Consider the following 28,000-nt stretch of genomic DNA (forward strand, 5'->3'; position numbering starts at 1 on the left):
ACTCTGCCGGCTGTAGCTTGACTGGAGGGTTTCTCTGTCTGGTGTGGCATTCACATCCAGCATCGCTTGGCTTCCCCTGCTCACTGGCCTGACTCCAGGGACTTGAAGTAGGCAGAACAGACAGACAGACAGCAAAGAAGGGCAGAGTGCATGTATGCTGGAGAGAGATAAGTGAGTTCATAAGTAGGAGGGAAAAAAACAGAGGTCCACGGAATAGAAAAAAAAGGAAGAAACAGGTGAGAAGGCAACCAGTTGAAAAGGAATCTAAAAGACCCAGTACTAAAAAGAGGTTGATCAGCTGACAATACAAATCCACTGACATGGCAGCCATGGAAGCACTGGAATCGTCAAGTAGCCTGCTGGAGCCTCAAACCCTCACTGAGATCTCAGACGATGAGGTCAATCTCCCACCTTCAGATGATGAAGATGATGCCCTTGCCGCAGCCAAGAAAGAGCTGTCGATCTTGGGTACAGAGGGGGACAACACTGAAGACAAGGACGAGGCAGCGAAGCTGGACCCACAGGCAAATGGGGTTGTGGTACTGTCTTTGCTTGACAAGATCATTGGAGCTGTGGACCAGATCCAGCAGACCCAGAGTGGGCTGGAGGCCAGACAGCAGGAGATGGAGCGTTCAGTGACCAGCATCCAAGGCGAGCTGACAAAACTGTCCAAGAGCCACAGCACCACATCCAACAGCGTCAATAAGATGATGGAGAAGGTACGCAAGGTGAGCGTCAACGTCAAGACAGTGCGGGCCACATTGGAGAAGCAAGGAGGCCAGATCAAGAAGCTGGAGAACAACGAGGCAGAGCTGCTTAAGAGACGCAACTTTAAAGTCATGATCTATCAGGTGAGAGAGTGATTACAACCATGTGTGGTTGTTGTTTGTCTGTTGTGGTATATGGTTGTTTAGTACATGACATTGTATGAGGGAAGGGTGTGGCCCATGGGTGAACCACATAACTGATTGGGGTTTTGTATGTGAGTGTAAGTGCAGTCACTGCTACATCACTGACCACGAAGTCTTACTGAAAATGATAAAGAAGTGGTTTGGTGCAATTGAATGTAAAAGTATTCGATTTCGAAAATGCTGCTCATTTTGCTTAGATGCAGAGGGTTTTAGGGAGGGGTTAAAGGTTCCCTTTCATTGTTACTGGCAAGAGCTCAGGTAACATGCTGTGCTCATTACTGAGATCACAGTACAAAAAACATGCCCCACAGAAATTCAGGCTTCTCTGTAGATGAGAAATAAAGAGATACGCTTGCTAATTCTTCACCTGCTACTTTATTACATAATGTCTCAAAAAATGCAAATGTACTAAAGTGCTGCTAAAGTGTGATTAAAATGTGCCCACAATGTGCAAAAATGAATATATATAAGTACAGTACATAATTAGGATGAATGCATACACAAAGACTGAAAACAAACTAATGATAAATATTACACTAAGATGGAAGCCATGATTTGAACTTCAATCAATACACACTCTGTAAAGCATGAGGCGAGTGACATTTTCATACTTAAAAGAAAGCAAAATGCAATAAAACTTGCCAACTTGTTAAGACATGTCCACACCCATGGAAACAACATGCAAATATTCACGCTTGTTTATCAGAAAATATTTTTCTATTCATTTCCACGTATTCTTAAATTACATTTTTTTTAAAAATATAAATAAAATAAATGGAATCCCCTGTCCATGCAAGACAACATACAGAAGCAGAGATAATGGATGTATGTCTGTAACTGTTATGTTCCCACATGTTGTTCTACATCACCCCTGCCCCATCCCAAACCTAGTATAATACAATGGTTGAATATTCAGTACCCAGTACAGATGGCTTCCAGATACTTTTCTCCTGCAGAACGCTCTGCATAGGACGACGAATACAAGCTTTCCCTGAAGCCTTCACATGTAAGCCAAGCTCGCTGCCTGCCCAAGTCATACAGAATCCATTCGGAAAGTCATTTCACTCTTTCCCCCGTTTTTAAGCAAAGATGGAAAATACCACAAGCATGCTCAAGGTTCTGTTTAAGGTAGAGGAGTGGTAGCAGAGAGGGACAGCAGAGAGGAGAGCTCTGAGGGGCAGATGTTTCATTTAAAAAGACAGAGAGCAAGTTTTTTTTTTCTTTTTTCTTTGAGGGAGCTGAGGAGAGCCCTGTTTCTTTTTTTAGCCTGTAAGGCTGCAGTGTGATGTGTAATAGCTTGCAGCTTTTTGCACAGTGGCGCGAGAACATTCAGAGTTTCCACCCTTGACTCAGACATCATGGCTTGGACCAACCACACGCTCTCTGTTTCCTTCAGTCTTTATCCAAGAGTTGGGCAGAAGTCAAATGAGTGCTCCATTTTAAGCAACCCAGACTGTCTGACTGTGAATGATTGTACAATAATGCTAGTCTAACATGCTTACACAATATATTTGTCCTTACCTTGACTTGGTGTACACCAAGATGTTTTATATATAACCATCTGCAGATGAGCATGGTAGAGCTGTGAGGGAGAAAAAGCTAATCTCATTATCTCATATGAAGAAATTCAATGACATTACTGTTTCTCAATCTTAGTGGATCATAAATCAGTTTTAATTAGTAGTAGAAAGTCTAGAAGCTGAGGTTTGCAAAATTTCCAAAACGGTCTGTGCGTAAATACTGCATAGTGAAAAACAAAACAGGTTGGGATTTTTCCAGCATCAGCTAAGTTCTTGCGCCCTGTGGCAAGAGAAACTCCCCCTGAAATGCCTATCTCTGGCTCCCTTACTAACTCAAAACACTGGCTTTGTTTATGGTTGCCAACTATGACATAACACCAGATTCATCTTCATTAAAAAAGCAAACCACAATGTGTTGTTCTGTTTTCAATTTTCTGTGCTCCTCTGTTGCTCCTTAAGGTCAGATTCTTTCAAAATCAGCAGTAAATAGTAGGAAACCTACCAACACCCCCAGTGAACTGTAACACTGTTTATCTGGCTGCAAGGACAGCGTGTCAACACATTAATACTTGGCCTTTGTTAGGACTCATTAGGACTGTCAGTTTTTTCCTTCCAGCATAATCACTAACGCCACTCACAACTTACATCAATATGAACGCTGAGGACATACAAGGCAGTAGCAGTGGTAGTGTTCTCTCTTTGTACTCCAAGAACATAACAGAAAGAAGAAAGAATAGGGTTTGATGTAGTTCTAGACTTGGTTTATGGGGTTTTAAATCACCTGTATTATTAAATAGTGAATAACCATAATGAGTGAATATACACCAACCAGCCACAACAATAGAACCCCTTACCTATTATTGTATATTGTGTTGGTCCCGCTTGTGTAGTCAAAACACATCCGACATGTCGGGGCGTGGGCGCAGGAACACTGTGGCTGTCTTGTAGTGTTTTGCACCATGGGAGCGGATCCTTTAGGTCATGTGGGTAGCAGAGTGGGGCCTCCATGGATCAGGTTTGTTTAGGTACACATAAGGATGCTTGATCAAGTTGGTATCCATGGAGTTTGGAGGCCAGGTCAACACCTTGGGCTCTTTGTTGTGTTCCTCAAGCTGTTCCTGAGAAGTTTTTACAGTGTGGCAGATACAGTTTTCTGAACTCTCACAGGCATTTTCCAGAATGTTTAACATTTTTCAGGCTGTGACGGGCAGAGTTCTGATACATACACCCTGATTTGTACTTGAGTTGTTTGAGCCCTGAGGAAAAGCCCAGCCCTGGCACTCTGCTGATAATGAAAACATACTGTTACCGAGTGGTGTTCAGTGTAACAGAGGGCCAGCTCACACAGGGAGGACACAGCAAGAGGGCTTTGTAGTGGAGCACAGGGTGCTTAATCTCTGCTTTATTAGCAGCTGTCAACCCACCGGTCTTTGCTCCACTCCTCCTGAGCCCCTTCACAAGTGTGGTCCGAACAAAACAGACTGATGGGACTGATGACGTTGTTCATCTTGTTTTCTCATGAAAAAATTTCATCAACCTCAGATATGATTATTATGTATACATGTATCTATTTATGTATTTCTAAAAACATCCTAGTAGTATAAATAAGGACTTAGTAACCTGATTTCACAAAGGCATGTCAGAATGTGTTTCTCCTGGGTTTAAACATAATTTTATCAACAATGCTAATTTTTGGTATCACATAAGTCACATTAGATTATGTTTAATTTTGTCATGAATTACTACAATTAATCAAAACTAGTAGGAGTCAGATCCAAGTCAAAACCAGCTGGAGTTATTGCCAACAAGGCAAACAATGCCCCATAATGCCATTGGTATGCTGGACTAGCCCGGGCTACTGTACGATGTGGAAAGTAATCAGTGGTGTCTCTGTCAGCATATCAGTTGGAAGCGCCTGGCTCCCTACATGTGCAGCATGGGAGTGTGCGCATGTGTGTGCGTGTGTGTGTGTGTGTGTGTGTGTGTGTGTGTGTGTTGGGGTGTGATAGTGACTATGTGTCTGTCTGTGGCTCATTGAAGCCTAAACACTCAGTAAGCCTGAGATTTACTCTCTTACATCTGCGTTCAGTTCTTTGACAGGTGATGCCATACGGTGCCAGAGTTTAGAGGATCCTGCACTCACTTAGTATCTAGCCTGGAATGTGACTCTTCACAGTGTACACAAGAGAGAGAGAGAAAAAAAGTCAGTGTTACAAATGAATCAAATGAATGGGCAATTTCAAAGGTAGTGATAAAGGCAAAGAGATTTATAATCAACTGTACAGTTCCCCTTAACTATTACATGATTGTAGCATCTTTCAGCTTATAGTTTTGGTTTTCTGGCACAACCCCTGTACACCTTTCCAGCACTACAAAAGCAACTAGCTGGTGTCTTAGAAAAGTGGAACATTTAACAGAAAAAAGATCTGCAAATTAATCAGAAGACAAATCAGTCACTAAATCATCTTTAGTTGTGTCCCTTGAGACAATCTTTACAAATTTAGAAATTGCTGTTGCTGCAAACTTGAGAATTTCTTTATGGTTTCAGCTTTCTCTTCTCTTCAGTGCACTGCTCCATCACTTGTTTTGTGTGCACCTGAGTGCAACACTATGAATGCCTACAAGGAGAGACAGTCTTTGTACAGTTTTGTAAATGTGTCAGAGCACACTATTGCCATCTACAGCAGACCCTCTGGACTATGAGAAATACTACGTAGTAAGAATTTATGGAATAGTGAGAGCAAAAGACAAAATTTAGGAAAAGGAGGCGTCCATTTACTTTGTGCGGGATGTGGATGGGTGTGTTGCGATGAAGAGCAGGGACCATATTTAGACAGCTGATTCACAGCTCAGGCATCCTCAGCTCTCCATTCTAACCTCCTCCTGCCTCCTCCTCGTGTGGAACCAGTCACAACTCTGTTCCTGCTTCTTCCCAGCTCCTCCACCCACCAGGATAATTCAGTTCACATGTTGTCAAAATAGATCTGAAATGAAATATATTTAAAGATCATGAAAAGTTATACCAAAATACAATGCGTACAATTTGGACATAACATTTTGGAGTTCATCATTTACAGTACTGTTTAAATGACAAAGAGTTCAGTCTGCAAAACCAAAGTGAGAAACATCACTGTGTATATTTTTAAGGAGTATTCAGTCTTTTGGATATAAGGAGTAATGAGAATGAGGAATTTCAGTCTTAACAGGGAGTTGGATTTATGCTATGTCTGAAATGCATGTCGTTTGCTCAGTTTGCATTGGTGACCATCTCCTACCACATCTCTCTGGTGTTGAATGGGGGTCTGCAACTCTCTGAAACTCACTTTTTGCTGTGTTTGCCCCCCGTATGTGGATACAAGAGGGAAGTGAGGTATTGTCCCAAATTTTCTTTAACAATTGTTTTTTTTTTTTACTGTTTATGAAGAACCCCATTCAACTCTATCAATGCCTCCCTGGAAACATTTTTTAAGAATATAAGCTGTTATCCATGTTTTTAAACAGGATCGAATCTCCAGTGACATCTCAGACCATAACAAGTCTCTTTACGCTAAACTTTTGTTCCAGTTTTGAACTTATTGTGTAGCCACACCCTAAAGGAAATGATAGCAATTAAAGCCTTGTTTAATATTCTGAACAATCATCTGGCACATTACCAGCAATCAGTTAAAGCTGCAAGAGTTAATTATTTTTTAACTATGATTTCCAGCTCCCATAGTCCTAAAGTTCCAAATCCATCAACTCTGTTCTTAATTCTGTTGCTGCTTCCTGTCCTGTCCTGTCCTGTCCTGTCCTGGCCAACCTCAGATATTTGCGCAGATTTTTCTTTCAGCTTTTTCTTATCAAAAATGTGTCCTACAAGAGTGACTATTTTCTGCATCATAACAATCCCCCTTTAGTGCCTGTCTGCTCTGCTAGTCTTAATGAGCTTCAGCCTGTGTCGTGGTTCCATGACCCCTCATACCCATTTTAACTTGCCTCCAGGAGGTGAAGTGGTAGATGGCTAAAAACATGGTTGAATTGATTGAAAATAAAATGGAGGTGATTGTGTTTGGTACCCTGCCCAAAACGATTATGACCGGCCACTCAAGCCCTTTGGCAGCTAATCTAGATCCCCATGGCAGGAATCTAGATGTCATTGTTGACTCAGGAAGGAAATCCGGCTAACAGATTGATTATGTGGTAAAAGGGAACAATTTTCAATTAAGGAATATTGCTATATTGAATTCCATCCTATGTTGGAAAGACATGATGATTGTAATCACTGCACTCATCTCCTCAAGGCTAGACAACTGTAACTCACTGTACCTTGGTATCAGCCTCTCCTCCCTGTCTCGCCTGGTGCAGGATGCTGTTCTTCTTTAATGCTATTTTTAAGAAAAATCAATACTCTTGAGTATGGAACCAAAAGAACAGAAATTATGTCAATGTTGGTGTGTAGTCTTACTTCTGGAAACTCCCATTCATAAACATGTGTGGGATTCACTGGCCTTTGTGTATTTAATATTTGTCCTTCCATATATTAACTCAAAACTCGGGGTCCTCTGGGGCCTATGACATGTGAAATGCCCTCACCCAAAAATTATTGTAACTGCAGCGTTACTTGTAATGTGGTGTCAGAATGTGTTGCAATCAGTGTGTGGATTAGAGTGTGATTCTTGTGTGTGTCTCAGGATATTTTGAGCGGTGATCCTTCAGTGAGCTCTCAAGGCCAGTGTCTAGATTGTCTTTTGTTACTGTGGTGAAAAACCTTACCTGATCTCCCTGCAGGTGGTTGTGTAAATTCCTTTGAAGACTTTCTTTTCAAAGTGTCTTAGCAGAAGATATGACAACATTAGGATGTGTGTAATTATAATAATATAATAATTATTATAATAATTATGACCAAACAAGCACTAAAAAAAACATTTCCCAGAAAAAATGCTATTTTGTATATATACTGAATACAAGTGTAGTCAGTGTAGTAATTAGTGCACATTATGCACTATCATTTTCTGTAAATTGCAGCAAATACAGTACCTGTGGCTGTCTGTCCCACTTCAAACCATTCTTACAGATTGACGGCACAGATTTGTTTAGACCTATTGAGAGCTACATGAACCACTTGACTATATGGTAATGAAATCAAAGACTGCTGCATCCCTCTTATTTAACAGTGCTGGCACAAGGGAGAAGCCCAGCTGGCACTGTTACAGTCAGGGAAAGATCATGGTTTCCTTTAATACAGTGAACATTACATGTAGCCTAAATTACCATCTTTTCCTTAACCAAAGGGTTTTGTAGGATAAGCCACATAGGAGGCTCTGAATGCTAACTCTTATCTATTGTAATAACTACATATATGGGATGGTGATGTCACAAATTAAGTTTTACTAATATGTTTGTCAAACAGCTAGTCCTGCAAGCAGTCACCATGCCATCACCACTACCTATTTTACAAGGGAGGAATTCTTTAGTACCTCTTTGTGCTCTATCAGCCAAATGCCTAAAGAACAATTGCAAATCTGTCTTTTTCTGCTTCAAATCACAACTCCTTTCTTCTTCCTCTCCTGACCTTCAAAGGAATCAGGATCTTGGCCTATTGAAAGAACATCTCACAAACAGTCTGTCAGAGCAGATTTTGCTCAGCCTTTTCGTCTAAGCTGTACTTTCCACTACTGCCACTCAAAACACCTGTTGCCATAACACTCCCTGCATTTCAATCATGGTTTCAGACTTCCCTCTTACTTTGCTATGGTCACAGTTTCAGCTGAATAATTTACAAAGAAGTACGCTGTGGATTTAAATTATATCTGCAAGACTATAAAGTAGAGCCTGGGAATGATCAGACTCATAGTAACGTTCTGCATTTAAATTTATCAAGAGTGAACCCATTCTTCTCAGACAGGTCAGTCCAGGTCCATATATGGACATGTGAGCCAGAAATGTGGCCGGCTCATTTTACAGGCTGGATTGTGTATAGCATTGTTTCAGCTTGGAGCATTCTTTTAGTGGAGAGTTTTTGGCTTTGGTGTAGTAGGTAGGAGTCGTGTGAATGTCAGGCAGCAGGTCAAATCTTCACTGAAGAGAGTTTATTGACAAAATGGGGAGGACAGGACAGAGAGTAGCAGAGGACGAGGGTAAGAGGATAAAGGAGACAGGGAGAGAAGGGGAGAGCAATCTAAAAATAGCAACTATCACATACTTGTTTGATTGTGAGAAGGAAAGGGCCTTTAAAAGATCATGTTCCTGTTTAGTTTTAGAAATCCAAGGAAGGAACGTAGACAAGCTTGTTTGTGACATGTAGATACTGTATGTCATCGGTCTATCCGTTTGGCATGAGTGTGCTCTCATTTAGCTTAAATGCTTGAGTTTCCCTTGTATTTTTACACTGTAAAGTATCTCTTGTTTAAACTTAAACAATGAGAAACAAAGCATCTTTAAAATTTGAAAAGATTGATGAAATATTTAAGCAGTTTATTCATTTAACTCATCACTTCAAGTCAAAATACATCAAAAATGATGTCTGTATGTTCTGAGGTTTAAAGTTGAATTAACCTCATATTAAATTAAACCTACCTATTTACTTTAAGTTCATGAGAAAGGATTAGATAATCTCACTAAATTTCTGCAGGATGCTGTGCAGCTGAAATTTCTGGATTGTTGTGCTATTACCATACACATCATCTTTACCCAAATAATTTCTACGAATTCTTGTACTCAGGGATGCTGTCTGTGTTTATTTTGCATTATTTTGTCACTCCCAGCAAACCCACCCATTAAGATCATTATATGGACCTGAATTGTTCAAGCATCTCAGTAAAGCGGGCTACAAGGTGGTGCAGCGGTTAGCACCGTTGCCTCGCAGCTAGAAGGTCAGCGGTCCCGGTGAGGACATCCGGGATCTTTCTGTGTGGAGTTTGCATGTTCTCCCCGTGCAGCATGGGTTCTCTCTGGGTTCTAAACATGTTGAGGTTAATTGGTGATTCTAAATTGTCCGTAGGTGTGAATGTGAGTGTGCTTGGTTGTCTGTCTCTAAGTGTAGCCCTGTGATAGACTGGTGACCTGTCCAGGGTGTCTCCAGCCTTCGCCCTAAGTCGGCTGGGAAAGACTCCAGCCCTTTTCGACCCTAGAGAGGATTAAGAGGGGTATAGATAATGGATGGATGGATCTCAGTAAAGTTGCAACCTCCATGACTAAATGCTAAGGTGCATGTGACCTACGTGGCATTTCCTCTGATAACCTCCAGCTGCTGTCTCCAAGGAGACTGTTGATGTCAATCATTTGTCAAATTGTGTTCCTTAGCATTCATTTTATTGTTGAACAAATACAATGATCTCAGTCGATCCAAAATGAAAACCCTAAACCTGAAATTTTAACAAAGGAAAGGAAAGCAGAAGAAAATTGACTTATCAGTATTCAGCATTATTCAGTGACCAATAGAAACACTCCTTTTTTCAAAAATTGCAATGACTCTTCCATCCATAGAAACCACCAGCACAGACAGCAAGTTCAAGCAAAGCCTGCAATTCATTATCTATGTTGAATCAACCACTAGTAGTCAAGGGTGATGCCTTTGTTTTATTTTGAAAACTGTTATGTGATAGGATCGTGGCAAATCAGGGAGCACTGTATAGTGGCGATTTAGACCCAGTCAGAAAATGAACACAGGTGTATTCATCATCATTTCCATTTCTGTATATCCAGACTTAAAGGCAACTATAACGGGTCAAGCAGTAGTGTGGATGCAAGCTGGAAACACAGCAGAAGTTATGTGTTTCAAAGTAAAAACATACCTTTGTGTATGAAGCCTCAGTGACAGACAGAAGCATTCACAGAGTAAGAGACCATAGAATGGAAGATGATTTTTTAATACACACCTTTGGCTTTTAAATCAAAACCAGTCCAGTTTGGATTGAGCACACATTAAAATTTTTTTGTATTAATTTAGTGCTCCCATCACTATATCCTATCTACATAGTCATTTGTGGAGTTTTGCTTGCACTTGAATTATTTGTTTACCAAAAACAGGAGAAGTTTCACTCTGCCACTAACTCTTTAACGTTTGGACTTAGTTTGGACTTAGTTCTTCAAAAATGCCCTCCCTGTTTTTTAGCTGTGGCACAATGCAAGACCAATCTGCTCTAATGCAGCTCACTTGACATCAGTGGAGAAATTATCTTTCAGATCCTTGTCTTAAACTGAACATCTTTTTAATTTATTTGTTTGTTTCTAAGTACAAACTATTCCACATGACTCAAATGTCAGTGACTCATAGTCAAAAGCTGCGGTTATTGAAAACATTAGTTTGTTTCCCCTCATATGATCATCTCAGTCATATGATTCCAGCTTTGAATCCTCTCATGGCCAGTTGCATTATTGGCCTTGAACAGAGGAACGTTTGTGAAAAGTCATCCACGCATTTACTTTTATAATGACTTGATAATTACACCCTCTTCCTCAGACTGCAGAATCTTCTTTTGACCTACAAATTTCAAAAGTTTGTGGGATGTTTAGTTCCTGCAAGAATAATATTTTCTATGTAGACTTCCTTACTCGTTAGTCTTAACAGTTTCTATTCCATTTTGTTTGTTTTTTTTCCATTTTGTTTTAAACTATGAACCTAATTTCAGAGAAATCAAACCTAATGACATTTCTGATCACGACAATACAGTACACATAGCTTAACATAGCCTAAACTAATATCTTCATGAGTTTGAGTGACTCCAAGGCTGCACTGGGCTGCATTCTCACAGTGACAATGCTAACCACATTATTGAAGTTTTTTGGACCAATGGAGAATTTGGCCATATGGCACGATATGAAGAATTGTTACAATTTATCTAGAGGGGAACAGGGATGTGACCCTTATGTCACACAGTCCACTGAGTAACTGTCAAAACGTTTCACTAAAAGCTTGGATATGTGTACCTGTGGTAGAGACTTTTGAGTCTGGACCCAGCAGTGGATAAAATGAGCAGCATTGCAATCACATACTACTGACATAGCTATAAAAGCCACTCCCCATACATTCACATATGCCTACCCTCTTACATATACAGCACGCACAGTTTAGAAAATTTCAACCCACAGACACACAAAGGGATACTTGACAAACAAATGGCCTGTTTGACAAGAATTCCAGTCCAGAATTATTATGTGAGTTTTTAAAACAGGAGTATAACATGGTACTACTAGTGGTGATATCAGTAGTCATGTTATGAGAAGTGTAAGATTTCATGGGTAGCTTTTCTTGGAAAAGTTATATTATTACTTTTTGAGTTGAAGTACTCATACTTGATGCAATGAAGTAGGGCAAATATATATTCCATTGCTGATTAGAAACATATATTCAGAATATGGCCATGTGTACAACTTCTTTTCCAGCTTGGCTTCTCTCACTGAATGCTTCTCTTTGTCTCCTCGCTCAGTGGTTTAATGTTGGGCTACAAAGTAAAAACCATCATTTTCAGCTGCTATGTTTGTTTCTTGCTTGCTTATTCCATTGGTGGGTCCAAATAAAATTTGTCCAATTGTTGCATTTCTTTGAGGGAGCCATACAATGTTCCTTGCAGTATCAAGGTAGTTGTGTGCTTTTGAGTAATACAAGTTGTGGGCTTCATGAGGGACTAAAATCATGTGTTATAAAAATGTCAATGTTTGGTTTTAGATGGGATCACACACAAAAACTGTTTCCTGATAAATTTTCCTTTCACTTCAATGCAACATTTTTACCAACTAGAAACAGTTGAGTTTGGTCTATGTACAGGCAAGATTATGCCAAACATACAACCTCACTATGGCAACAAGACTTTAGGGAGCTCCAGTTCTCTGCTGAAAATAACTCAACTGAGTCATGTCATGAGGGTTATCTCATCTTAAATATTGACTACAACCTTTAAAAAAAATAAGGCTGCAATACAAGCTGAAGATGTGCACGGTTTAATGAAAAATACTGTAAAGTTGTATAATGGGAAGTGTAACATTTTTCAAGTGTTTTTGAGGCCTTACACATACTAATCTGTGAATTCAGGATATGACTACCTCTGCTGTCTTGATTTTGATAATACTTGTTTTATTCCCTCTGTTCCAAAACAACCCTCAGTCAGTCCAGTGCAAAACTGTTGTCATGATTTTGAAAATGAGAGGCCACTCTCAACTTCCACACAGTGTTATGGCTGTGCTCATCTGTAGTTTAGCACTCCTGTTAGCTTAGAGCAGAGGACAGACTGCAGGGAGCAGGACAAGAGCAAACAGCAGAAGAGGAAGCCACTTGTTCTGCAGCTCCATAAATCTCGCCATAAACATCAGCCTCCTCCATTGTTATTGGAAAGAGTAACACAGGGTGACCATGGAAACGACCACTGTCATCCCTTGCTGCCTAAGTCTGCGTTAGTCAATCATGGGGGACTGTACATAGATCCAGAGAGAGACAGAGAGGAGGGAGGCAAAGCTGCCAAGTTTCAGCTGCTGATTATATCATAATTACCTTCCTTCTCAGCAGTTCTCTGCATTTCCCCAGAAGGTGATTGGAACTTTACAATATGCAAGTACAATGTAACATTTCTGAATAGAAAGCTGACCCTGTCAGTCCACATACTTTTGGATATGACAGTGGAATGGTGCACTCATGACATCCACAATGGATGTCATCAATCACAGGATGAATTATTAATGATGGGGTTCAGGGTTTACTCATCATACTGGATTTGTGTGTGTCTGTAAGACTGCATTTGATTTGCTGATATGTGCTTCTACATGAAAGTACATGATTGGAATACTCGTGAAGCAAAGTATGCCGTAAAAACAACAGTTGTAGTTGACAATGGCAAGCTGTGTCTTGCAGTGAGAGCTGAAAGGAGTTAGAGTGAAAACAGCACAGAGCTGCCTCACGCAAACGTGTCTGCAGCCTTGGAAACACTTCAAAAATTCTCATTCGTGCTAGATTCATGTAGGCATCCTAACAAAGCTCCTATGTTTAGGGAGACCAGAGGTTTATGCAAATTGTTGTGGCCTCAAGCACAACATCCTGAATAGACAGAAACTTGCTTTGCTACCTGAAGCAACTGTAGGAAACACTGTGGTCATACGTTGGCCACAAAATACTGGAACAAAGAGATATATCTGGACACGGTTCTACAAAGCGAGTTCGTCATACTCATGATATCTTTTGTTATCTGGTTTCACTAAACAACTGCAGTTATGCTAAGTAGTCACACGAGGCTGGTTATCAGTTCTTTTTCTGAATCTAACTATGAACACATTCACATGATGTTGGCACCAGATGACCAATCACAAACATGGACAGATCTAGAGTTGCATACTTCATCATTGCACATCATTCAGCTACAGCCCTGGTCAAGCAAAAAAGACTAAATATGAAGACATAATTCAAACTGATAGGTAGACTTACTGTAGATCTTGTAAGGTCAACAAATATAAAACACTTTAGTGTTTTAACCCATGTTTTAGCAATTTTCTTGCAGATATAGCATAAAAACTGTTACCTTTCCCTCTCACTATATACACGTAAATAGCATTGCTATATAGCAATAGCAATAATGGTGATGTCAATTTCCAACAAAACTGATTTGTTGGTAGTTAGTGCTTTTATACACACTTATCTGTCATCTCAAACATAACCTTCTATGGAGCAGGTTAGATATTCAGCATAAGTTGTCGTGGTGATGTACCGAAGTCAGAAGTGAACCTCTGGCATTGTTCTGAAAACCCAGAGGTAAACCTAAAGTTACCTTGCTAACCCTAAATCCTACTTTGTAGTACAGACCTCTGGACAACCCGCTCTATGCCTTGAGCCATGGAGCCAAAGGAAAGACTCCACTAAAATCGAAACCCATAACAACCTTAGCACACTTGTTAGGGTACTTTAACAAGTTCTTGGCCACACCCAAAAAAAAGGGGCATAAGTTCAATTTTGGGGAATAGCTGTGTACCACAAAGCCTTATATTGCTGTCAAACTCAAATGTTTGAAGCAATCAGAGAAAAAGGAGAGGAAAGCTTTGAGTTGGCAACTGTTGCTCCAGGACAATCCACATAACACAGGTGGCATAAACAGCTAAATGTGGCTCTAAACTGTTACTTCATTCCCCTTATTCACCTGACCTGCATGATCAGACTCCTACTTGTTTATCAAACTGAAATCTCGCTCTCCTGGTCACTGTTTTCTGAATGATGATGTGGTCATCCATGGTGTTGAGGAGTATCTGGAACTCAAGATGTGACCTTTCTTCTGCAAAGCTTTAACATCGCTGGAGTGCATCAAGTGCATTGATGTTAGACGAGAAAAAAAGGAAGAAAAATAATGAAAAATAAAGCCCGAAGTTGTCTGGTGAGGCCAAAAACTTTATGAAGTACAAAGAAAAGTAGTTGATTATTCTAAATGAAGTAGTAAAGAAACAGCAAGGCGAGTGCTGTTCAAAGTTTAAAAGGAGACCTGGCAACACTTTTAAGATTACTGACTTCCTTTTTATATGTTATATTTATTTTTATTCCAGGTTAGGGATAGCAGTCTAAGGAGAACATTTCACTTGTTTCCATGCAAGATTTTTTAAATCCACTTCACTGGAATAATCTGTCATTTTGCCATTGACCAAGTAAAAGGGAATGAGAAATAAGTGCTATGGTCTGGCACACTACTGGCATAGGAATATTTGTTCTGTTGCCATGGAGTTGTGACTATAATCTGTCTCATTCCTCAGTGATCTCATCATCTGACAACCTAACTTTACTCTCCAACTCTAAGGAAACCACAGTGGGTTAAAACCAAGGAAAGCGGAAAGAAAAAAAAAAAGAAAAAAAAAAGGATGAAGTAAAAAAAAATGATAAAAAGAAACAAAGAGAAAGGAAGTAGGAAAAAGAAGTCTGGTGCTGTACTTCACTGCAACTGCAGGCGTGGTGACTCATCCCTCTCTCTCCCCCTTCAGGGAGCTGCGGCATGCCATCACTTTATATAGAAATCTCTCTTTCTCTCTCTGGTCCCATGTCTCTGATTAAAGGGGACGAATGGAAAACAGGAGGAGAGTTGGGAGTTCTTTCCCCAGAGTTTTATGCTGTGTGACCGTCACACTCTTTCCCATGGCACTCATAAAAAAAATGCTCTTATAAACACACAGAGTCCAAGTTAGAGCAGTGTATGCCTACACATCCATCACCAGTGGAACCAGTCTGAAAGGGCGAACATTAAGATTAGACTAATGTACGTTGTTGGCTAAAGATGGTTTTAGTTGCTGTTCTTGGTGGTCACTGTGTCAGGTATATCCAGATTACATGTTGTTGTGTGTTTGACTTTACAGTGCATGCCATAGTGCATGCCATACCTGTCCCTCAAATTGGCAATGTCTTGATAATTTGCACAACTCAGCACAACTTTAAGAAAGTCCTGCTCTAAATCTTTTAGCAAAGACAAATAATTTGGGAAATAAATACTGTTTACTGTTTGCTTCAAAGTGTTATCAGCTGACTTTTAGGCCTGAACAAGTTCTATAGCAACCGTTATGAGTTTGTTATTCTGTGTGTTTGTTTTATATTAAACCCAGCTATGCACCTTAAGACCTCATTTTTCTTGGACCCTGTTGCTTCCTGCGACCTGGGTGTTACGTCAGTGGAAATATCCTAAAGGCTGGTCTGTACAAATTGCAATTACATGAATTAAAAAACAACATTTGAAAATGATGAATTAACTGCAATATCTCTAGTGATATCCAGCCATGTAGATAGGTTTTATTTTATTTTTTCAGTTTGTAGGATGACTCAGACTTATGCTTCCATCTCAGTGACAGTCAAGGGAGATGGATGTTACTTTTACAATTCATCATTTAAAAAAAAATAAAATAAAAAATCATTACCACAGCAGCTGTTGAAGACAGACGACCACTCCTGCTACTAATGTGCCTCATGTAGTACTATACAATCCATTTAAGCAGGTTTCCTCTGCCTACAATGTTCCATCTGTCCCAAGTCTAAAATGTTCCACAGCTGTTTCCATGGCATTGGCATCAACTTAACTTATGTTTAGTTCTGTGCAGCTAGTTGCTTTCAAGTGCCTTTACAATATGCTGTATAAATAGTTCTTAGAAGCAGATAGCAGATATGTCTTTTGTGTGGCCAAGAAAAACTGTTACCTACAATTAAGACATGCAACCTTTTGGAAGATGTTTAAGGTTCTTTTTTATTTCCTTTTTATTTTGTGTGTTTTTGTATTGGGAGCTATTAAGTGTGTGAGTTACAGTAAGTGACTTTAGGTTGATTCCGAACCTTTGAAATAGCACATGAGAACAACCTCACCACCAAGTCTGTTTAAAAGCTGTTCCAGAGCCTGCTTTCCACCACTGACGAAAGTCTTTAAATTTCTCAAAAGAAATGTAACAACTAGATTTTTATGACAAAGTGTGACATGAATAAAGTTCCAGAAGAACTCTTTTGTGGTGAAAATTATAACTTACTATTTTCAACCCAAAGCGCCAAAAGGAAAAAAAAAAGTGTCCTTGTTTAGCCTATCCTCAGTTCCTCTTTACATCAGCAGTCATGAGGATTCCCCTTTTTCCTCAAGTTACTGGAAAATCCCCTCATCGCTCGGCGTGTATGGGTAATGGAATGTGGACTCAGAGCTTGTACAGTATGCATGTATCTGTATGAGTCATACAGGTACAGTGCACACACACACACACACACACACACACACACACACACACACACACGCATCTGGCTTTTCCACAGCACTTGGGGAGTTCTTGGTGGTTTGAGTTTAAACAGGAAAACAGAAACAGAGAGGGGTGTGTTACAGCAGGATTCCTTTCTCCCTCTACATCAGCCTGATGAGTGGTTGCAGTGTGAGAGCGGAAAGTTTCCACACCCCCAGTCAACAGTCAGTTCTGGCATGATTTTTATTTGCAGCTTTTAGAAACTACAATCTAACAATCATGACATGAAGTATTCTAGCACAGATTTGGAAGTCAAAGTTAAAAAAAAGTAGCAGCCTGTTGACTTCTGGGCAACTTAGGCACCATTTTGAGCCTAGTTCTCATTTCATTGTGTATGATTCGCTTGGGATCCATTTTTAGAAAAACGGATTACTTTTCATGGTTTTGCTGACAAATTTATCTGTTAAGGAAAATAAAAAGGGAAGACTCAATGCAGCACTGGTTGGACTGCTCAAAATATATTAAAACTTGGATGGATTGAAACTTTCTCAGTCTAAATGAGAATTAGACTCAGAACATTATCTTTGGTCAACTGGACCAGACAGAACTCTTGGTCCTTTGGCTTCATCTGATCTTTTGTAAAACACCTTGCTGTAATCTTTGACAGCTGTTTCAAATGTGATGGATAGATCAGCTCTCAGGTCAAAATGACCTTTTTTGCCAAGGTACTGGAACAAAATCCAGCTGATAGTCTTCTAAAAGGAAAACGAAATCTCCAAAAGGTGACTGTCAGGAAACGCACAGACCAGAAACTTGACATCCATGGATTTCAAATAATGATCTATGTCCTAATTTCTCCTGCAGTCTATTGTTTTCTGTATCAGGACAGATCAAACACATTTATGCGTTCACAAGTGATTTTACACAGGAAGAGAGACACTTTGTGCTTAAGTCATAATTTTGAACACTACTGGCAGCGCAGCTCTAATAGTGCAGGTCAGTCCACTACAACTGCTGTTTGTTGTGACTTTTTTAAAGGCTTTTTTTAAGAACACTGTATTTGGTTGTCAGAAGACATATGGATTGTTCTAATATTTGTAAAAAGTAATGTCTGTCTGACTTTTTTGTTTCACCATTCCACAACTGCTAATTCTTTCTCTTTTTTCTTTTTTTCTTCTTGTTCCCACCTCATTTTTAGATTTATTGATTTAACAGCCAGTGTGAATCGATCAGAAACAGGCGCTGTATATATACTTGGGAGTTACATCTGTTCAAATCAAATGCAAAAGCATGAAAAGTGTAAATGCTCAGATCTAAAGGCCTGTGCTGAGTTATCCAGCACAGAGTGGACAGTGGGACAGAAGTCACTGTGCACACTCATCATGAAAGAGAAACACTGTGTTGTGCTGACAACACAGAGCATCAGTCAGCTGATCTCAGCAAGAGACGCTCACACACACAAGCATAAACAATGACAGGCTTTTGCAAGAACTATAGGCTTCACATTATTATCTCCCTCTTCTCTTACCTCTTCAGTTTAAAAGGGTAGTTTAACTTTGTGTTTGTCGTTCTGTATCATGCAACAATGTTTCATCTCTATGGTCCCTCTTAACTTCATGCTAAAATAAAATCTTAACCAGTAACACTATTCCAGGCCAGCTTTTGCTTCACAGAATCTGTATTGGCATCCTAATTATCAGCGTCTCACTGGTGGATCAGTACTTCCAACCTTATGCTGTGCATCCAAACCAACTTCTGTCGGCGTAATCATTATATAGATTTAATATAGAGTTGTAACAAGCTGGCACTCTCAGCCAGGGAGGAGTAAGATATATAAGTGACAACAACCTCACATCTTTAAGAAAAAAGGAAAGGGGAAAATGTATGTTAAGGGGTTAAATTAACAATATGAGCATGTACATTCCAGTCATTTTTCCAGTTGTATATTTGTTGTTAATTTAAACCTTATACCCTGGTTTCAAACACTGGAATAAAGCTCTGTCCTGGCTCTACCTGGAGTGTTGCTGATGGAAACAGGGATAGTCTCGGAGACTTACAAAAATATGGCATCAACAGACAGAAATAGGCTTGATGAGCCACATAGATGATATACACCAAGAGACCAGCAACCAGGTTACTCAAGTTCCATGTCAATGTTGTTATCAGATTTGATTGAAACAGGAACAAGGCTAGCTCAGGTTGGATGAAACCCGATAAACGAAAAATGTTCAAATTATGAATTGTACAAGTGACATTTTGCAGTTACAGTTTTCTCTGATTGTACAGCTGTCATGTAAAGAGAAGTACCACAGAATCATCCATCCATCCATTATCTATACACCGCTTAATCGGGGGAGGCTGGAGTCTATCCCAGCTGACTTAGGGCGAAGGCCGGGGACACCCTGGACAGGTCGCCCGTCTATCACAGGGCCACACTTTGAGACAGACAAACAAGCACACTCACATTCACACCTACGGACAGTTTAGAATCACCAATTAACCTCAACATGTTTTTGGACCTTGTGAGAGGAAGCCGGAGAACCCGGAGAGAACCCACGTTGCACGGGGAGAACATGCAAACTCCACGCAGAAAGATCCTGGGTGTCCTCACTGTGAACCGGGGACTGTCTAGCTGTGAGGCAACGGTGCTAACCACTGAGCCACCTTTCATCCCACTACAGAATCAGACCTTATATATATAAAATTTGTATTGTTAGCAGTGTCCTCATAATGTATAATGCCAGAAAGCAAGAAAGTGTGGGGATTCATGCTGTAGAACACGCACACATAGTGGGTGGTGGGCTGTTAGAAGGAGAGAGCCAGAGTAAAAGCACTGTAAACACCTCTCAGATTAATGACTTTTCCACCAGCCATGAGTCAAGCAGGAATCTATCCAACAGGAGAAAGGTAGCAAGAAAGAAAGAAAGAAAGAAATGTGTGTCTGTGCACATTCCTTTCTATGCCCCACTACAAATAACACATAAGAACACATACGTACACACAAATGAACATGAAGGCATAACCAGATCAAATAGCACAGCCTAATACTGCAAGGAGACAACATTGCTCCAGAACACTTTCTGTCTCGCTCTTTCTCCCTCCCTCTCTCTCTCTCCCCTGTTCCTCCCTCTCTTTCTCTCTCAGACACACACATGGTGATTCACTGTGTTTTGCAACAAACTTCTCTCTCAACTGCTATTTTGTAATTTAACTGAAAACTAGATATGGAAATTATTTCCTTGTGTGTGTTTTGCAAGAGCTAAAGTCAAAATGTGGTTTCACAGCGTTGCCTAGACCACCACACACACACACACACACACACACACACACACACACACACACACACACCATTACATACCTCATTCATTTATTTTCCATGGCTCTGAGTGTACCTTCCTGTCTTTGGAACAGCAGCCTCATGGAGAACAATGTCTCATTAAATTAGGAGGGTCAGGAAGTCAACACACCAAGGTGAATGGCTGAACTTCCCCATACACTCTTTCCATGTACTTTGGACACACACATGCACGCAGCATAGAATTCCCTCCAGTGCTCCAGCCCCTGTGAAGCCTTCTTATGCAAACACATTAACCAGTGACCTCCTTCACTCTGAGCTGACAGACTGGGCTCCAGGCCCCTGGAAGATAAGGTCCAGCTACACCTCATTTTAAAAACTAACAGGTTTCAGCTACATTAGCCTTTGCCTGGTTAATATATTCCATGAAGTGTAGAAAGACTCCAGTATAATCAGGCTGAGGTTCTAAGTTTTATTCTCTGTGCTCCAAATTGTCCATCATTTACCCTGCCCAGCCCCTTAATGTCAACAAGATCCCTGTGAAACAAAGTCACTGATCAAAGAAGACACTGTCTCACAGTTCCAGTACCCAGGACCCCAAAGACAGGCAGGTTTACTGCATGTCAGTCAATTTTGGTAATTCAGTTGACTGAAAATGGGTGAAAAAAAATTTGCATCACTGCTGGACATGAGAAATAATGTAATGAAGCTGCCATCTGCTTTGTGCACCATGCTTAATGGGAGGTTGGAGGAAAAGAAGTACATAAACAAAGCACAGAGGGTGATAGTACAAACTGGGGACTCTTGGTTCTGTAGTGTAATAATGATGTGAGCCACTCAGTTAGCTTAAATCAAGTTGATGTGTTTTTCCTTTAACCTTTATTTCATCAGAAGAATGCTGTTTTTAGTGTAACCTGACTGCTTTTGAAATAGAAAAAGTATAATGACTAGATTGCTTGATTATTTACTCAGTACATTAATAATCCCAGTATGATGACCGCGTTTCATTTTGGACAGGCATTTTTTGGGAGTAACTGAGAGGAGAAAATTTTAGCTTTGCATATCAAATATTTCAAACTTTGCGATACTTCCATGTGCAATGCACACTGCATTCTCATGGGGACATTGTTTTTTGGAGAGTACTGGTCTAGAAGTGCTGGTTTGGGTACTTTTGAGCTTTAGAGGGGTTGGAAGTGTACATGGGAATGCTTTTTTTAACGTTGTACTAAGTCTAATTGTTTATTCCTGCTTCCAGGATATGCTAAACTAGGATACTGCAGAAGACAGAAAGAATGCATAAATGTTAACTATTTGTTTAACAGATGCTACAGCAGGAAGCTCAGAAAGTATTTTTCGCAAGGCTGCACATAACTATCCAGCACAACAATCTACCTTTCATTTCAGAGTTGTGACACACTGTGAGGTCACATTAGAGTGATTTTCAACACCCACTGCATTGTCTTTGAGTTCAAAACAAGACGTAATAAATTTGAACAAGGCAGGTATTTTCCATCACCCCCCTATGTCAACACAGCTGTTAAGGAAAGCCAAAATCCCTCTTCCACAGTCAAGTTTACCCAAGATACTACAATACAATACACCACCATCACACTGCAGCAGAACACAATAGGCACCTTCCACCTAACACTTTGATGCTATCATCTTCCTGCTGAGCAGATGGTTTTCCAAGACACCGACGAATCATCCCACTTGTGCTATTACTTGATTCATACCACAGCAGAAAAGAATCTCCACTTTCCACACCCACCCCTCCACCTCCCGCCCTGGGAGTCTTTTGTTCTGACTCTACTGTGTTCCTGTTTTGATCATAAAAGTGGTGTAGGGGGAGAGGAAAAGACAATACGTACAACAAGCAGTGCATGTAGACATTCAGGAGCCCAACTGGATGAAGATTTGCCGTGATGGAAAGAGGAAGACCCCTTCCCCTAACCCCTCCTTCCCATCCCTTCATTAACAAGCCAAAGTATTGTATTTATGAGGTGAAGGAGCACATGAGAGAAAGGGAAAGAAAGGCTCCCTCATCTGGAATGCAAATGGGTAAGGTTGAGAAAAGGGTGAGTGGGAGATGTCAGAGTTAAAGGAATGAAGGAATAGATGCTGTGCAGGAATGCTTTATTAGGGTGGGTCAGGGTGAGATGGAGTCAGGTCATGCTTACTTGTCTTTTGTGTAACAAAATGTCCAAACCAAACTACTGGACCCTGGAGGATGAAACGTTCATTACATTCAGTCTTGCCAGTTGTGGAGCTATGTGTTGAGGGGGCTGCCAGAGGAAAGGTCATGGGGTTATTAAACATGGGCTACGTTTTCATCACTCCAGTCTTCTTCACATTAGGTGACCAAAGTCTCCGTCATGTTAGCATTATTGAACAATAGAGCACATAGGTTTTAGCATGCTAAATCTATTGACAATCTTTCCATTTCAAAGCAAAACTAAATTTCTAGGTCCAGGCCTGAATCACAAAACACATGCAACTTGACTTTAGCACCAATAAACAAACTGTTAATCTGTATACACAGTTAAAATGGCATTACATGTAGTGAACTATGCATAATGACTTGTTTAGGATTCAAACCATAAAGTTTAGGACTTTAACTTGACTGCAGACAAGATGTAACAAACACCCGAGACGTGAGATTTTGTTATTTGCAAAAACAAGACTCTGTCCCTCCTGTAGCTTCCATCTCTGTACTAAGCCGTATGCATAACACACACAATCAACATCCTAACAATAATTAAGTTGTTGGGTTATCTCCGACGAAATCCCGACATAATGAACCAGAACACGATTTCGTTGTCATATCATTTCTCTCCCATTTTGCTTGTTCATGTTTCTGTGAGCAGGTGAGTGTTTCTGGGTGAATAGGAGATGAGAGAGAATGACAGCATGTGCGAACCTGCACAGAAAAACACAATTAGACCGCAAAAAGGCAATTCACCCTCATCTGGATGGAAACATCCCGGAGCGCTTTCCTCCCCTCCAGCAAGTGTGTATGCTGTCTGCTTAGTATCTGTACTGTGCATATCTTATGAATGTGAGCAGCAGTGTCTGGGCAGCTTTGTACTCCGACTGGGATTATATTGCTTAACACTAACAGAAATGCCCCCTAACCTATTTCCATTACCAGATTCCATTCCTTTGTCTCCAAGACAGTTACATTTTTCACTTGCATGTCTTCCCTCTAGTATGACATAAATTAGTCAACCCTGAAGTCTTGTTGCGGATTCCACTTGGTCAAAATGTAATCAGCCAACATCTCTGTTTAAACTGGAATCTTTTGCTTCTAGTGTGTAGCAAACCTTAGCTGTTGAGTCATCCTCCTCACCTCAGTTAGCTTGTGTGTACCTATGCACATGGAAACAGAGGAAAATGTACTTGTAATAGAAAAACATGCATTTCACAAAAGCTAGGGCCGCTCCATTATTTATACCAGTACTGGAGCCTCTGACAGTTCCTAGCTGTGATCTAACCAACCCCAAGTATGTGTTGTCTTTCCTGGAGATCTCCTGATATATCTAAGTCAAATTCTAAAAACCATTGAATACATTTGCATTATGAGGTCATTAAATTAACACTAATATGTTAACAATGAATATGTGCATTAATTATATGTGCTGTTGCAGTTACCTTGACATTTCTCATTGGTTTTTTTTTCCTCTTTTGTGACTTACAAAATAGTTATTTGGGACCAAAATTTCATGAGTAAAATTTTTGGAAGGTTATCTTCAGTTATCTTCTTGTTGCTTAAACCTGGAGTGTCTTCTAGATGTCAGACTTAATTTGATTAACATTCTTTGTTCTCTCTTCTCCACAGGATGAAGTGAAGATTCCCTCAAAGCTCAGCATCTCTAAATCCATGAAAGTTTCTGAGTCTGTGTCAGGAAGCAGAGGTGGCAGTATGCTAGAGCTCAAAGAAGCTGTGGAAGAGCCTGGAGAGGAGGGAGAAGGTGAAAAGGTAGACAGACCCCATATAGATCTCTCATCAGATGAGGAGGGTGTGGAGATTGAGGAGACCATTGAGGAGTCTCGAGCTGAACGGATCAAGCGCAGCAGCCTGCAGCGTGTGCAAACCCTGAAGACCGTTTTCTCAAAGGAGAAGATGGATAAGACCAGAGCAAAAACCAAAGAGAACCTGGAGAAAACCCGACAAAAAACCAAGGAGAACCTTGAAAAAACAAAGCAGAAGACAAAGGAGAATCTGGAAAAGACAAAGCAGAAAACCAAGGAGAATTTAGAAAAGACCAAGCAGAAGACCAAGGAGAACCTGGAGAAGACACGTCACAATATTGAGAAGAAGATGGGAAAACTTCAAACGCGCATGAGTGTCAATCCTGACCGCAAACAGAAGATGAAGACATCCAGTGACAAGATGAAGAAGGCCTTTACACCAGACCACGTTGTTTATGCTCGGTCCAAGACTGCTGTGTACAAGGTGCCCCCCTTTACCTTCCATGTCAAGAAAGTTCGTGAAGGTGCTGTTGAAGTGGTTCAAGGCACTGAGATGGTGGAGGTGTCCCAGGATGCTGACCCCTTCAGTGGGGTAGATGCAGACGTTGAGGAAGGCGGAGTGGAGGTTGAGATGGAGATGATGAATGGAGGTGGGGATGACGAAGAGATTGACGAAGATGAAGAGGAGGAAAGCCATGATGCCTTGGAGGAGAATGAGGACAGGGATAGAGACAGCGACTAAATATAGAACAAGGAATTTGCCAAGACCATTACAAAATCCTTTGCACCATCCCTAAGGTTCTTTTGTAAAACCTAAAAAAAAAATGTTGGGATTGAGAACACTAAAAACACTAAAAAATGATTGAGGCTGATTACAAATAGGTCCTATTTTTGTAATTCTGGCCATTATTCTTTCCAGTTAAGATACCTTTGTACTCATTAAAGTACTTCATGAGAACATGGCAATGTCACTACAGGTTTGACTGATCAGTCAGATGATCAGACAGGTGGTGAACAAGTGAACAGAAATGATGCATCAAAATTTATCACAACAGCCGCCTGTACAAACATAACAACAGTAAATATTGCAGCCTAGTAATGTCTGCCTTTGTATTCTCTTCTGAAAGAAATTGTAACATATAGTGTGAATGCTGCCACTTGTAAGTAGAATTTTTACTTTCTGCCCATCACCAAAGAGCTGTCAGACAAAGCGAGCTATGTGATCATGAAGAAAGAACATTTAGCAGCTAAGGAGACAGATATTTTCCTCAGGTTGGACTAACTACAATATATTGGGACATATGCAACTCCAAAACAATGCCAATTTTTCTTGTTTGCTAGAGTTGTAAATAAGTGTTGACTAATACATTTTTACACACTTTATGAAGTGTGATAGATGTTGTGCTCTCTACAGCTACTTGTGCTGCCTTTAAAAGTTCAAGAAATGTAAAAAATCAAAGTTAGGACCAGGTAGAATTTGAAAAACTACATATTGCATAAACAGTGGGAAAAAATGGAAGATAGTAGTTACCTATGTCTTTGCTCATTTTTAAATTCCAGCAGCTAATCTGTCCATGAGTTGTTACATTTCCAGTTCTCAACAGGTAACTTGGTCAAGACAGTATTATTACTAAGAACAGGAATGATGGCCAAAACTACAAAAATAAGACTCAAGTTGGAAAAATGTAATTATCATTTAACAAGTTTTATTTTATTTGACTACAGATTGTGTGCCTAAAAATCATAATTGAAATGATTTAATGGATGTCTTCCAACATTTCCAAAAGCACTTGATGGGTTGTTTAGAGTCTGTTTGTAGTTTGTGGAGTAAATGATAATGAATTAATAAAGGAAGACACAAAGTGGAAAGAGGAGCATCAACTTTGCTGTGGGTGGGGCTGAGGAAGATAAGATGGGCAGCAGGTGAACTGGCACAAGGGGAGGACACCGTCATCATCATCATCCCCGAATTTCATTTTCTGTCCCATGTTTTATGTCAGGACACTAACCATTCACAACTAGTGTGATGAGAATATGGAAATGACTCTCCTGTCCATTGAATTTCAGTAGTGTTTGATGAAAATGATTTTGGGTATAGCATATTCCCAACACACTGAGTATATATTCATGCTTAACCAGAAATTCTTTGTGCTTCAGATATATCACATATCACACACACAAAACTATTCCTTCCACTTCTATGCTGTTCAGCTGTTGAATGCTTAAGTGTTATTCTACTCTGCTTAATTTACCGTATTTAGAGGCTCAGTGATGTCTGTTATAATGTTTAGGTTTTGATGTGCACAAGTATTTCTGTATGATTTGTATATGAACACTCTTGACATTAGGCTGATGTTGTCTCTTTTTCATTGCTGTCAGAATGTAGCCTAATGGCGGTCTCTTCAGCTCAACTCGTTTCATGCAGTATTTTTATGTAACAAGTTGCTGCCATTGTTCCCAAAAAAGAATCATTACCTGTGAAAATGAAGGTCTGCAAAATATAACGTAGAGACATCACATTTCCCTCACTAATGAAATTTATGTGTTTTTTTTCTGATGAAAATTTTGTTCTTTAAAATCTGTTATGAGTTATTCAAAAATGTGTTCCATAAATAAACTTAATAAGGACCAATACTTTCCGCACATCTCACAAACCTCTGGTGGAACCAGTTTAGACTCTAGTCGACGCTGTGAGTGTGTATAACTGCTGCGGTCTGACACTGACCCCTAGTGTCCAGTCATCTCACTATAATTGTTTCTGCTCCAGATTAAAGGTGCATTTTACCAGATCTTCCAACGTCATTTCAAATGACAATTTTATTCAGATATGCCTACTATTATTCAGATTTGCTTGTTTGAAATAAGATGTATAAATGTGTTTCATATTTTTGCCACCACTGGTGGTATTTTAGGAGTGCCTTGCAAAAATGAATTTAAGGATTCATTTTTTTCTCTCTTGAATGTTTTGCATTTTTGTCGCCTATACATTTCCATCTGCATATACATTTTCTTAACTAATCCTGGTGAGGGGATGGGGGAGGTTGCAACTTTTCCAGGCATACTGAAGGGTGTTCACCCTGGGCAGGTCTGCAGTCCAAAGAGCTAATGCTGATAGAAACAAAGGATACATGTTTGAATCCAAGTAAGAGCATTTGTCGTCACCACAGTATGTGTACTGTCAAAGTTTAGTTTCAAGCTCAAACTCATCACCATTTCATGTGTGTTCCCTTTTTCATATAATGTGAAGCACTCCCAGTGCAGATTTATAGCGGCAGTTTTGTTATCTGCTCTCTGCACTTCTTCTGTGTTTAGCCTTCGAGCCAATTTATTATAGTGTTCACACAGATTTTACAGTGCAACAAATGACCCTTACAACTACATGCAAACAAGTATTTTATCCTTTTCATGTACAGTTGTGGTAGAGACCTTCAGTGGTTTAATGCTCAAACCTTCAAAATGGATCAACAATGCCATGTCTGTCAGAGCAGTAACAACATGCAGCTGCAGCGAGGCCTGGTGCCAATGAAACACAAAATGTAGTTCACATTTAACTGTTTCCTTGCTTTTGTTTTGTCAGTAACTCTGTATAATGTTGCATTGCTTAACCACTAATGATTTAATTAATAAAAGCTATTTGGTTCACAGTTCCTGTGCTTTAATTGATTGCT

General features: G+C 40.0%; 1 protein-coding gene across 1 annotated transcript; it reads left to right on the forward strand.

Annotated features, from left to right (window-relative positions):
- The first annotated feature begins 6 nt into the window (after positions 1 to 6).
- Positions 7 to 27,976, forward strand: LOC103355495 (polymerase I and transcript release factor-like). Its single transcript, XM_008279328.1, has 2 exons — positions 7 to 851; positions 24,199 to 27,976. The coding sequence occupies exons 1-2, from the start codon at positions 321 to 323 to the stop codon at positions 25,072 to 25,074; spliced, it is 1,407 nt and encodes a 468-aa protein (XP_008277550.1). The 5' UTR covers positions 7 to 320; the 3' UTR covers positions 25,075 to 27,976.
- Positions 27,977 to 28,000: the final 24 nt, after the last annotated feature.

Source organism: Stegastes partitus, unplaced genomic scaffold (genome assembly GCF_000690725.1).
Source record: "Stegastes partitus isolate 25-593 unplaced genomic scaffold, Stegastes_partitus-1.0.2 Scaffold154, whole genome shotgun sequence".
Lineage (NCBI taxonomy): Eukaryota > Metazoa > Chordata > Actinopteri > Pomacentridae > Stegastes > Stegastes partitus.

Bases quoted from the DNA above. Each gene is read 5' to 3' on its own strand.
- LOC103355495 (XM_008279328.1), top strand. From the start codon at position 321: ATGGCAGCCATGGAAGCACTGGAATCGTCAAGTAGCCTGCTGGAGCCT. The intron at 852-24,198 runs GTGAGAGAGTGA...TCTTCTCCACAG, and splicing joins TTAAAGTCATGATCTATCAG to GATGAAGTGAAGATTCCCTC.